At 41.5% G+C, this 13,065-nt stretch overlaps 1 protein-coding gene across 1 annotated transcript in view; it reads right to left on the bottom strand.

Moving 5' to 3' along the window:
- Window positions 1-2,107: 2,107 nt before the first annotated feature.
- themis (thymocyte selection associated) overlaps window positions 2,108-13,065 on the bottom strand; it is a 49,595-nt gene continuing 38,637 nt past the window's right edge. The window contains exons 5-7 of the mRNA XM_070884443.1: window positions 11,319-11,481; window positions 7,450-7,596; window positions 2,108-2,213 (exon numbers count right to left, since the gene is read on the bottom strand). Of these exons, the coding sequence (XP_070740544.1) occupies window positions 2,203-2,213; window positions 7,450-7,596; window positions 11,319-11,481 (321 nt within the window). The 3' untranslated portion in view covers window positions 2,108-2,202. The remainder of the gene's footprint in view (window positions 2,214-7,449; window positions 7,597-11,318; window positions 11,482-13,065) is intronic.

Raw genomic sequence — 13,065 nt, 5'->3', positions numbered from 1 at the left:
CTCAACACTGACCATGTCTAGTCATTGCTGAGCAGAAATTAAGAAATCAAACAGAAAACTGCATTAGATTGCCAAATCAGTGGTGTATACAGCTGAGGCTGCCATTTTGAAGCTACAAAGTGCTCTGGTCAGGCTGTACCTTGAATACTGCAATCAGTGCTGGTCACTGAGGCACAAAGGAACCATCCCAGTCGAAGAATCAAGACAGGGCAAAATTTTCAGAGATCCTCACACAGCAGGTAACTTGATTTAAAAGAAATAACTCAGGACATCCCAAAGCTCCTTACAAACAATTATTGTTATAAAGGCAAATGTAACAGCCAATTTGCACACAGCAAAGTCTCACACAACAATGAGATAAATGATCAGTTAATATGTTTTTAGTGGTTTTGGCCAAGGGATAAATGTTGGCCAGGTTACCGGGAGAACACCCTGCTCTTTAGATAATGTCGTGGCATCTTTTACATCCACCTGAGCAAGCAAACAGGGCCTCAGTTTAACCGGTCATCTATAAAACAGCACCTCTGATAGTGCAGTATTCCCTTAGTACTCGCTAAAGTGTCAGCCTAGATTATGTACTCATGTCTCCAGTATGAGACTTAAACCATCAGTTTCTGACTCAGAGACAAGAGTGCTACCACTGAGCTAAGGCTGACATCTAATGGATGGAAAATCGTAGGCCATGCTTCCCATATTTTCCGATAATCTGCCTGCTGCATACAAGACTCAGTGAGGGTCTGAGAAAATGTTCTCCATAGCATCAAAGTTATGAGAAAACCTGGCGTAAAGATGCCGTTGTTCAGTTTTGATGTAAAAGATCTCATGGTACTACTCGAAGAAGAGCAGGGCATTCTCCCAGTATCATGGCCAACGTTTATCCCTTAAACAAATGGGAATTTATCTCAATGCTGCTTGTGTGTAAACTATATATGTTTGCCTGCATAACAACAGTGACTACACTTCATTGGCTGTGATCTACTTTAGGATGTACCAAGTAGCTATATAAATGCAACTTCTTTCTGTATTTTGTATTATTTTGAATTCTCTTTGCCTTTTTTAAAAACTTTTTGTTCCTTCTTTAACTCTCACTCTATATTTTCTTGTTAAATCTGTTTCTAGTTTACTATTCTAAATTACTCTTCAGATTTAATTTTCTGAGCCTAGTTCCACGGCTGAGGCCCATCTCCATGCCATGCTCAAGGGTGAGGGAAGATATCCGCTGATTTAGATTTGGCAAGGCAAAGGGGCTGAACCGGTCAGGAGTTCAGCACATGGTCATGTTTGGAGTGGAGAAGAGTTTGGGGTTTGACAGAAAAGTGAGGCCGATAGCGCCGAGACTTAAGCATGCAGCTACACATGGCGTGGAGGGGAGAATCGGGGCAGGAGTAGGAGAGTCGCTCAACAGGTCAGGACCTGGCCATGTGGCAAATAGAAATAATTAAAGGAAATACAATGGTGGCACAATCATAGTGGTTTACATGGTCTACTTAACAACAGTGGAGAAAATCTGCAATCATAAATTATGCAATATTACAGAAAAACATACACAAACGTTTTGTTAACATAGATGTTTGATTTTATAAAAATGATTTAATTTTAATTGCTTTTACAAAAATATTAGTATCATTATTCATGAATTTTCAAACACCGATAACGTACAGATGTATTCAGAAATACAAATTCTGCAACATCTCAATGTAGGTTCTTGTAGGTCATGCGTATATATTTATGCAAACAAAAATAAATACGTCAGTATTGCAAATTAGAAGCCAATAAATTAATCACTAGGTATAAAAACACTCATTGCAACCATTACTATTTGGTAAAATCCATATATTTGGGAGAATTCCAATAAATTGCAATATTTCTAGATCATAAAAATATAAAAACACTGATAATCAACAACAACAAAAAAAATCACACAAGCAAAATTAATCTATCTGTTACTGTCTAAGTAATGAAGAATGATTGTCTTTCTCCAGGGTCCCAACCTGCATGGGCAGCATTATCTGTTGTTAAATTGGTGAATTAAAATATTTGTTCCAGGCAATTTCAGCATTCCCAAGTTTAACAGAAATGTTGATTCAATTTACAAATCAAGTCTTGGAGGAAAAAATATCGTAGAGATTCAGTCAGAAGAATGCTTCTTCCCAAACAGAAACCCGCTTGTATTCTTGAAGTCTTTTTTCTCATTCCTTCTTCTTAAGGGTTTTCTAAAATTGAGATATAAATGGGAAATTAAGACAGAACAGAATGTACACTATTGGGCAGAAATTCATCTGGGCTCATTTTCAGCCCAAATGCATGTACCGGGGAAGGGATTGAAGCAGGTAACAGTAGGGGTGCTGAAATTGCGATTAGAGTCGGCGGGGTGGGGGTCACTTCTGCTCCTAATGGCTCTACAGAAAGATTTTTGTACAAATTCTTAGCAAGAAAATGTATCTTTAAATTGCCAGCTGCTGTTTAGGCCAAAGCGACCGCTGAAGAACCTTGAGCGGTGCAGATCTGACACCTGCCTTGCTCATCGCTGCCCACTTTTTGTGAGGGGACCTAAAACATGCATTAGGCCCCTCATTTAAATGCATTGGCACCGATCTTGACTGGGGCGGCTTTTGGTCAGGAAACCCATAAGCCCAGGTTTCCCCGTACACTTGCAGTTTTAAGGTCATGGCGTGCGTCTTTTTTTTCCCCAGCAGGTACCTCGCCAAGAGGCCAGCCTGATTGACGGGCTTGGCTCCTGGTTGGGCAGGGAATGCTCTGGTGGGGATTACAGGCCAGGAGCAGGTAGGGAGCCTGTGGCTGGGTTAGTGGAACGTGGGGGGGACACCTGATTACTATGGGGGCCAACAATCGCGGGGTGGAGGTGTCCTGTTGTGTCTGTAAGCACTCTAGTAATGACTCCACGAGGCAAGGTGTTGTACTTGAACTGTTGTGACCTTAGTCCATTTATTGCAGCTCCTGAATGAGGATACAGTGAGGTGAGCTCCCTTTTATACTTGGTTACCTGCAGTGGGCAGGTAACCCTTAGGTCTCCACCAGTAGCACCCTCTGGTGGTACAGGTATAGTGTATACAGTGTGAAGATACATTCAGTGGTCCAATGTAACTGTACATACATTATACATACACAACATCCCGATGGCGGGCAGGGAAGCAGATAAGCTTGGTGGGCTGGGAACATAAGAACATAAGAATTAGGAACAGGAGTAGGCCATCTAGCCCCTCGAGCCTGCTCCACCATTCAACAAGATCATGGCTGATCTGGCCGTGGACTCAGCTCCACTTACCCGCCCGCTCCCCGTAACCCTTAATTTCCTTATTAGTTAAAAATCTATCTATCTGTGACTTGAATACATTCAATGAGCTAGCCTCAACTACTTCCTTGGGCAGAGAATTCCACAGATTCACAACCCTCTGGGAGAAGAAATTCCTTCTCAACTCGGTTTTAAATTGGCTCCCCCGTATTTTGAGGCTGTGCCCCCAAGTTCTAGTCTCCCCTACAAATGGAAACAACCTCTCTGCCTCTATCTTGTCTATCCCTTTCATTATTTTAAATGTTTCTATAAGATCACCCCTCATCCTTCTGAACTCCAACGAGTAAAGACCCAGTCTACTCAATCTATCATCATAAGGTAACCCCCTCATCTCCGGAATCAGCCAAGTGAATCGTCTCTGTACCCCCTCCAAAGCCAGTATATCCTTCCTTAAGAAAGGTGACCAAAACTGCACGCAGTACTCCAGGTGCGGCCTTACCAATACCCTATACAGTTGCAGCAGGATCTCCCTGCTTTTGTACTCCATCCCTCTCGCAATGAAGACCAACATTCCATTCACCTTCCTGATTACCTGCTGTACCTGCAAACTAACTTTTTGGGATTCATGCACAAGGACCCCCAGGTCGCTCTGCACCTCAGCATGTTGTAATTTCTCCCCATTCAAATAATATTCCCTTTTACTGTTTTTTTTCCCAAGGTGGATGACCTCACACTTTCCGAAATTGTATTCCATCTGCCAAACCTTAGCCCATTCGCTTAACCTATCCAAATCTCTTTGCAGCCTCTCTGTGTCCTCTACACAACCCGCTTTCCCACTAATCTTTGTGTCATCTGCAAATTTTGTTACACTACACTCTGTCCCCTCTTCCAGGTCATCTATGTATATTGTGAACAGTTGTGGTCCCAGCACCGATCCCTGTGGCACACCACTAACCACCGATTTCCAACCCGAAAAGGACCCATTTATCCCGACTCTCTGCTTTCTGTTCGCCAGCCAATTTTCTATCCATGCTAATACATTTCCTCTGACTCCACGTACCTCTATCTTCTGCAGTAACCTTTTGTGTGGCACCTTATCGAATGCCTTTTGAAAATCTAAATACACCACATCCATCGGTACACCTCTATCCACCATGTTTGTTATATCCTCAAAGAATTCCAGTAAATTAGTTAAACATGATTTCCCCTTCATGAATCCATGCTGCGTCTGCTTGATTGCACTATTCCTATCTAGATGTCCCGCTATTTCTTCCTTGATGATAGTTTCAAGCATTTTCCCCACTACAGATGTTAAACTAACCAGCCTATAGTTACCTGCCTTTTGTCTGCCCCCTTTTTTAAACAGAGGCGTTACATTAGCTGCTTTCCAATCCGCTGATACCTCCCCAGAGTCCAGAGAATTTTGGTAGATTATAACGAATGCATCTGCTATAACTGGGAGGAAGCACTCCTGCTCCTGCTGGCCCACAAACTGTGCTATAAAGCAGTCTTTTCCTCCCTTTAGCTGCCAGGTCTCATGAGGCCCATGAAATCCAGCCGGCCAGGGTTAAACCTGGAAGATAGGTTAAATATGAGGCACGCAGCCTCATTTTAATACTTAAATGGCCAACCCATCTCCTGTGAGCGAGTTGGTTGCCCACTCCCCATCCTGCCTCCGTTAAAACCAGAAGTAAGCGCGCTGGAGTCAGGTATGAGATTTTTAATCATTTCACAGCTCACCTGACCCAAACTCACCCATTTTGAGGGGTTAAAATTCTGCGTTACTGTTATTGAAACACGTGGAATCAATAGCACAGTTTAGAAATGTGAGGTCTGGACTTTACTTAAACTGTTCACCAACCTGTGTTCATTCGTTGGAGTCCAGACTATTGCTTTCAGTAGGCGGGTTGTAATTAACTGTATGGCAAAAGGAAACACCTAGGGTTGTCAATTTAACCTAACCCACCCGGCGGTGATTCAGTTATTAGTTGCCTTCTCTAAGCTGAGCTGTGCAAAGCTTTTTGGCCTAACTCTAAAGTAGACTGGAACATGATCAGTGTTTCTCAGACTGCCTCCTTTAGGTCGTGCGCATGTAAAGCATTAAAAAAAATAATTTAAACAGCTTTTTTCACTAGTGCTGATTACTGCAAAACACATTGAAGCCCCATCTGCAAACAGGCATTAACCTTTCAACAATTTCTTGTATAAAACTATAGAAATTACATTTGCAATGAATACATACTTTGCACACTAGAGGGCCCAACAATAGATCCTGTCATGCCTCCAAACTGTAGCACTTAGAAAACACTTGGGCCTTGAGTTAACTCCCCCATGACAGGTGGGAGTTGGTTAAAATTTTTTAAACAGAAATACGTCCCCAACCCGCCACATACGCATCCGTTGACGTTTTTATGGCAGCAGGTTTCGTATCGTGCAAATGTCCTGCCTTGGAGAGACATATTTAAATCAGAGACCCACAGTGCAATTGTGAAACAGATTTAAATTTAACAGCTGCTGTGCGGGTTTCCAAGGGCTCAGGAAACCCAGCAGTGAAAAGGAGGTGGGAGCTCTCAGTTCAAGAAGGTAAATCCCTTTGATAGCACTCCTTGTGGGCCAGGAGGAGTAGGAATGCTCCCCCTAGCCGCTCTAAGAAGCCTTTGGCCTCCTCTCTGTCGATCGTGGCCGCCCTCCACTGCCGCCAAGCTTTGATAGCTGATTCTACATGCCGCGATCACAGCCGACCTCTTCCTCCGCCCCCCACCAGTCCCCCCCTCCCACTCCTACCCTCCTGATCTCTTGCTCCATCCACCTCCCAGTTGCCAGGGACTGACCTCAAGGGACTGTGGCTATGGTCGTCTGCCGTTGGTTTTCCGGTCAGCCTCTCAATTTGGCCAGCTGGCTGGCGGGAAACGATAAAAAAATACATAATGCGATCCTGCCATTAAATTCGGCAGAACCTCCGCATCCTCGGCCTTGCCAGGATTTGTCCGTGCTCCCGCACTCCCATGCTCCCTCCCTACCTCCCCATAAAGAACAGGACCTTAGTGTTCAGAATGAAGTACAGAAACAAGTCGCCTCTATGATTTCCATTCTTGGATTAATTTCCAAATTGTGACATTTCTTCTACATTCCTTTCTCACAAAATGCATGTACTGATGCACAAGGGTTGAACTCACACTGTGCAACATCCATAATAAAGGTGCTCACCTGGTACATGTCTTTTCTAAAGTGGACTAGGGAAATTCATGTGAGTCCATTAATATGTTTATGACTAATATTGCACAGCACAATCTCGATCCCTGAGAGCAGGAAGGATGGGATAGTTTTAGCCACTGACTGCTACAACTGCTGCCTATGTTACTTAATGACTGGACAACTTAAATAACTACCCACGCAGATGAATCTACCTGATGTGAAAAGTAATAACATTTGCTTCAGCTTTGAGTTGCAGACAGTTCTGGCTCTCAAAACCGTTAGATTGGAAGTGGTGGCATAGGGCCATAACTTGCTGTAGCAGGGTATCTAACGCCGTCTGCTGTTAGTTAGAGTTGCCCTTGTATGTTTAGGATTCAAAATTCTTTACGCCACAAGTTGCTGAAAGTGCGAGTTAAGTTAATAATGTCACAGCAAAGGAAACAGGGCATCTGGGATGTGAGTAAACAAGGCAAGCAACTGTGTACAATTTTTAAATCTCCGACTAAAATTAAAACCCGATGACATGAGGCTCCACACTTGTAATGGTTAATTTTCAGTGTCAGAGAGGGTGACTGGCAGTAATTAAGACTTATCATAAAGTTAAAAGGGTACTGGCTTTTAAAAGGACAAGATTTTAGACAAGAATTTAGTTTGTATCCATCGCGCAAATACTGCAACTTCACCCCATTCAATGCATTTCAACAGTGAGGCAGACAGTGAGATGTTTTTGCAAAGCTAAGGGCAGAGCTGCACCCTCTCGGATAGCAACTTTTGGATATCCGTATTTATCCGCGCATCTGCCCCTCTCTTGAAGCTGCTGTACCATTATGCATAAATAATAGTGAGGGCCATTAACCTCACCGTTATTTTGACAGCAATTTCTGGCCCATTCTATTTCCTATGCTACTGAACTCACTTCCTTTTAAAGTTTGACATGGATAACATTTCTGTTTCAAACATAAACTATATATCTAGATTGAAGATGAAAAAGTTAACTATACCTTTCTTTTTCTTGCAGTTTTTCTTGTTTTGATGTTCATTTTCATTTAATTGTTTCCTTAAATCTTCAACTTTATTTTCATCAATATATTCATAGTCATGTTTGTCAGACAAAGCTAAGTTTTCAACATCTACAGCAAGGCTTGTGGCTGAAGAAAAGATTTAAAAGCATGGTTTACAAAGATGACATTAATAAATAACAAAACCAAATATCATATCATAATAACAGATTACCATTTGATAATTATGGAGCTGTTGCCTCACAATTTTTTTTAAATGTAGGCATTATTAGGCAATTGAATATAGCAGTGGTTCTCAAACTTTTTCAAGCTCGGACCCACCAATAGATTCTCAAAATCTCCTGTACTCTGGTAAGTTTGCAGAAAAAAAATCTTTTGATTTCTATCTCTCACTTCTCTTTTTCTCTTTCTATTTCTCTCCTCACTCTTTATTTTTGTTGGCTAAGGGTATCTAAGAATATGGATCAAAGGCAGGTAAATGGAGTTGAGGTACAGATCAGCCATGATTCGATTGATGGCAAAACAGGCTCGAGGGGCTGAACGGCCTACTCCTGTTCCTATGTTAATTTCTGTCTCTCCCTTTTCAATTCTTTTTCTCTTGCTCCCATTATTTCTTTTCTCTCATCCTACCCCTTTATTTTTTACACTTTCCCTTTTTCTCTTCCACCTTCTTACTCTTTGGCTTTACCTATTTCTCCTGCTTATTTCTGCAACACTTTCCCTATTTTCTGTTGAATGGGAGACTGCATTGCTGGGTAGTACACGACTACCAGTGGAGCTCAGAGAACAGATCAGGGTGCCGATGGAGGCCAAAGTGTAGAAGATAGCAGGCTGGGGCCACTGATTGACCCAGCAAGTATGAGATAGCTGGGGCTGCTTATGTGGCTTACAGAAAGTGGACGCAGCAGGTTAGAGTCAGCTCAAGCACATAGAGTACTGCAGAAGGAAAACTTGACATTGGAGTTCCAAATGTACAAGTTTGCAAAACACATGAGCACACATAGCTTTGCACATATTGTTTTACTGGCTAAGTCTCAATTTATGTTTAAGAACATAAAAAATAGGAGCAGGAGTAGGCCATATGGCCCCTCAAGCCTGCTCTGCCATTCAATAAGATAATGGCTGATCAACAACCTCAACTCCACTTTCTCACCCAATCTCCTTATCCCTTGATTCCCCTAGTCCCAAAAATCTATATCTCAGCCTTGAATATATTCAGAGACTCAGCATCCACAGCCCTCTGGGGCAGAGAATTCCAAAGATTCACAACCCTTTGAGTGAAGAAATTCCTCCTCATCTCGGTCTTAAATGGCCTACTCCTTATCCTGAGACTATGCCCCCTAGTTCTAGACATTCCAGCCTGGGGAAACAACCTCTCAGCATCTATCCTGTCAATTCCCTTCAGAATCTTGTATGTTTCAATGAGATCACCGCTCATTCTTCTAAACTCCAGAGAGTACAGGCCCAGTCTACACAATCTTTAGTTGTTATAAAATGTCACATTTAATCATAGTGACCACTATATATATGATTTATCTGCAATTACCCACAGGTTATTTGATGTTAGTCATTCACTCCATCCAGCACAGTCCTCCAACACATGGGTTTGTAGAAGCTGATCATAAACTTTGAAAATCACTGCAGTACTGAATTTTTGTCAATTTTCCCAAGGATTAAGAAATATAATACAGGTATATAATACAGATGTCTGTATAGATCATCATTACAGTGTCAGAGATCCATCAATCAAGTATCAGACTCATTTGATTAAGCTGTGCTCATCTTCGCTGACTGCTCGTATTGAAAGAAAGACTTTGGTTGCTTCTATATTAGTTCAATTTTAATTCAGATTTGGGGAAACTACATTCATGATTCAGTTTTTCATGTCTATGAATTTTCTACCAGGTTAAGGGAGCCAGAGTATAGTATAAATGTGGAACCGTCTCATGGATGCCAGTCTTCTGGAATCCTAATTCAAACAAGATCAATAGAAAAGCTACTTTATACAATTTGATTGTACCGCTCCCCACTTGCACTGGGTTCCCAACAAACCTGTGGGGCACCACGCACAGGTTAGGAATCAGTGACATAGAATGTCCTGGCTGATATGCGTCATACCACCTGTTGCTGGAAAACAAGCAGTAAACGATACAACATGGTAACACAATCACTGCCAAAGGTGAGAGTGTCGTTCAAGAGAATAACTGAAAGCAACAATTTACACAGGGCTATTTTAATGATTATCTGCCATACAAGACACATTACCATGTTGATACATAAAAGGAGAGCACAATGATATGATCAGTGATGCTGTAATCTCAGTATATTGCTCATCACATGCACCCACTACAAATTTATAATCTTAGTTTAATAATTGAAGAAACCATTTGTGAAAGTCCTTACTGCTAGATACAGTACATATGGATACATAGATACACAAAGATCTTTCTGGAATAAAAGCAGAAAATGCTGGAAATACTCAGCAGGTCAGGCGGCATCTGTGCAAAGAGAAACAGAGTTAGCATTTCAGGTCAATGACCCTTTGTCAGAACTGGAAAAAGCTAGAGATTTTAAGCAAGTGTAGGGGCAGGGAAAGGGGAGGGGAGGAAATAACAAAAGGGAAGGTCTGTGATAGGGAGGGTGGAAGGCAGGAGAGATTAAATGAAAAAGGTATGATAGTACAAAGCAAAACAAGATAGTAATGGAACAGATAAAGAAACAAAAGATGAGTCTAAAAGAGGTGTAAATAGGAATGGTAGAATCACTAACAGCTGCCATCTGTAAAAATAGGGGCAGAGGTTATTGTCTGAAATTGTTGAACTCGATGTTGAGTCCAGAAGGCTGTAAAGTGCCTAAACAAAAGATGAGGTGCTGTTCCTCGAGCTTACATTGAGCTTCATTGGAACAGTGTAAGAGGCCGAAGACTGAGAGGTCAGACTGGGAGTGGAGCGGAGAATTAACGTGACAGGCAACCAGAAGCTCGGGGTCATGCTTACAGACTGAATGGAGGTGTTCTGCAAAGCGGTCACCCGTTCTGCAAAGCGGTCACCCAATCTGCGTTTGGTCTTCCCAATGTTGAAGAGACTGCAACGCGAGCAGCAAATACAGTATACTAAATTGCAAGAAGTACAAGTAAATCGCTGATTCACGTGGAAGGAGTGTTTGGAGCCCTGGACAGTGGGAAGGGAGATGGTAAAAGGGCAGGTGTTGCATCTCCTGCGCTTGCAAGGGAAGGTGCCATGGGAAGGGAAGGGTGTGTTGGGGGTGATTGAGGTGTGGACCAGGGTGTCGTGGAGGGAGTGGTCCCCTTCAGAATGCTAAAAGGGTGAGGGGAAGATCCTTTTAAAATTGTATCAGGAATCTATGTGTCTTGTGAATTCAACAGAATACCACACATGATGGTGAGACCTTCGCTATCATAACTCAACATGCCCGCAGCATTCCTGAGTGACTTGTTTTAGCATTATCAAGCAGATTTTCATTTTATGCTCAGAGAGGAATCAGCAATGTCATTGTCCACAGTATAATTACCTATAAAAATAAACATGGTAACTCACTGGGTTCATTCTTTTTGAATCAGAATTGGACAACTCCTGATCTATTTCCAAATCCACCCAGCCCAAACTGGCCATAGCTGGTAATTGCAGTTTAGTTTACTAAATATGGTGCAATTTTAGAAATGTGGCCCTGTCCTGAAAGAAGATCAATTGAGATGTAAGGAAGCCTAAAACCAAGTCCAAACTGTGGATTTGAATTCACCTGGCAGTGTGCATCTCTACAAATTACAATGAAGACTCCTGAAGGGTAGCTGTAGCTCATTCATCACTCATAAGGTATCTCAAGTTACAAACCTTTCAGCAGCATCAGGTCTGTTGCGAGTGCACTGTGGCCTGTTCTTTCTTTCATGTGTTCTGTCATTGTTACAGCATGAACAATATTTTCTGGTGTTGCAGTAATGTCTGGGACGTATTTTTGAGATTTTGGTTTGTTTCTTGGCATTTCTATTGGTGAATTCTAATTTAAAAATAAAAGACATGGGGAAACAGTACAAGAAATCCACTTTACAATACTTAATATAATATAAATGGTAAGCACTGAACTGAAAACCATGCTTTGGTAACTTCAACTTCTTCAATGCTCTTCTTGGCAGCCTGCTGAGCTCCCCCCAGAGCTCCCCCCAATACAAAGACCACTCACCCATTATTCCTGTCCTCGGTAAGCTTCTTTAGGCTCCCTGTTCTCAAAAGAACCAAATTAAAAATCCCCACCCTCATTCACAAATCCATCCATGCATCACCCCACCCTACCTCTGCAACCTCCAGAATTATGTCCCAGTCTGTGCCCTTTGGCCCACTAAGTCTTGTCTTCTGTGCATCCGCTCCCTCCACTCCATCATACGTGGTACAACCTTATGCTACCTCAACCTACTTCCTGTAAGTCCTTCGCTAACCCTCTGCCTTGTTACTTCTCCCCTCACCTTTAATATACCTCCTCAAAACCTATGTTTTCAACCATGCTTTTGGCCATATCCCATAAATTGTCAACTATGCCTGATGTCTGTTTCTCCTCTGTGAACCTCCTTAAGACATTATATTCATTACATTTTTGGTGTTATTGAGTACAGCTAATAAGTATGATTTTTTTCACTTTGTCTTTACAAGTGCAGCCAAAGAATAAACAACTATTAACAAAGCAATCCTCGTAACTCTCTCATGTTTTGGTAAGTTAAAAATACTCATTTTATGGAACGGGATCAGTGGTATGACACACCCGTGATACAGGTTTAAACCTAGCCCAGAGTGAAAGATGATAGACTTGTCTCTCTTTTTTTGATTGATGGTGGTGTGAAATGAATTTGTTCAGCCCAACCCAGTTCCCCATTGAGCAAGTGATAAGAATACAAAACTGCCCAGAGTTCAGCACCAATTTAACAAATTGCTCGTCTAAGAGGTTGCAAGAATAGTTGGAATTCTGAGGTTTGGCTTAAAGCAGTGGAGGTTGAAATCATATTCTGCAATATTTATAACAAGCTAACAAGTTTGTATGAGATGCCTTCAGAAATAAACAGTTAAGGCCATTGTTAAAGTAGCAGATAAAAGAATGTCATACAAACCTGTTAATACGGTCATAACTAATATTGGATAGCATTAGTTTAATCCACTTATTGAGGCAGAGTAGCAGGATGTTTACCCTATATCTAATCTATGCTTTATGTAACCTAGGATTGCTGGGCCCGGATACTGGATGCAAAGAACTGAAAAGTGTCACATTTCCCGCAAAAAAAATTCACCAAAAATATATTTGAAAAGAAAACTTGTTTTAGTTGAGCATGAATAAACATCAGAAAAAAATGATGTAGCACCATCATTGGTGTAATACTGTTTATGTCATTGTGATATGCTTTATATTTACACCAGCTTAATATTCAAAAATACATATAATTGTTTATATTTAAGAAATGGGAGGGAGAGCCCTTCACTTATTTTATAAATACAGTAGCTCTACTATAATTCATTGACATAATGTAACATAAATTATTTCTGGCTTCCTCAACTTAAGAAACAACACAAAATATCCTCTACATAAGCACACCATTCG

Source organism: Pristiophorus japonicus, chromosome 7, assembly GCF_044704955.1.
Source record: "Pristiophorus japonicus isolate sPriJap1 chromosome 7, sPriJap1.hap1, whole genome shotgun sequence".
Taxonomy (NCBI): Eukaryota; Metazoa; Chordata; class Chondrichthyes; family Pristiophoridae; genus Pristiophorus; species Pristiophorus japonicus.
This window is presented reverse-complemented; position numbering and strand designations above follow the sequence as displayed.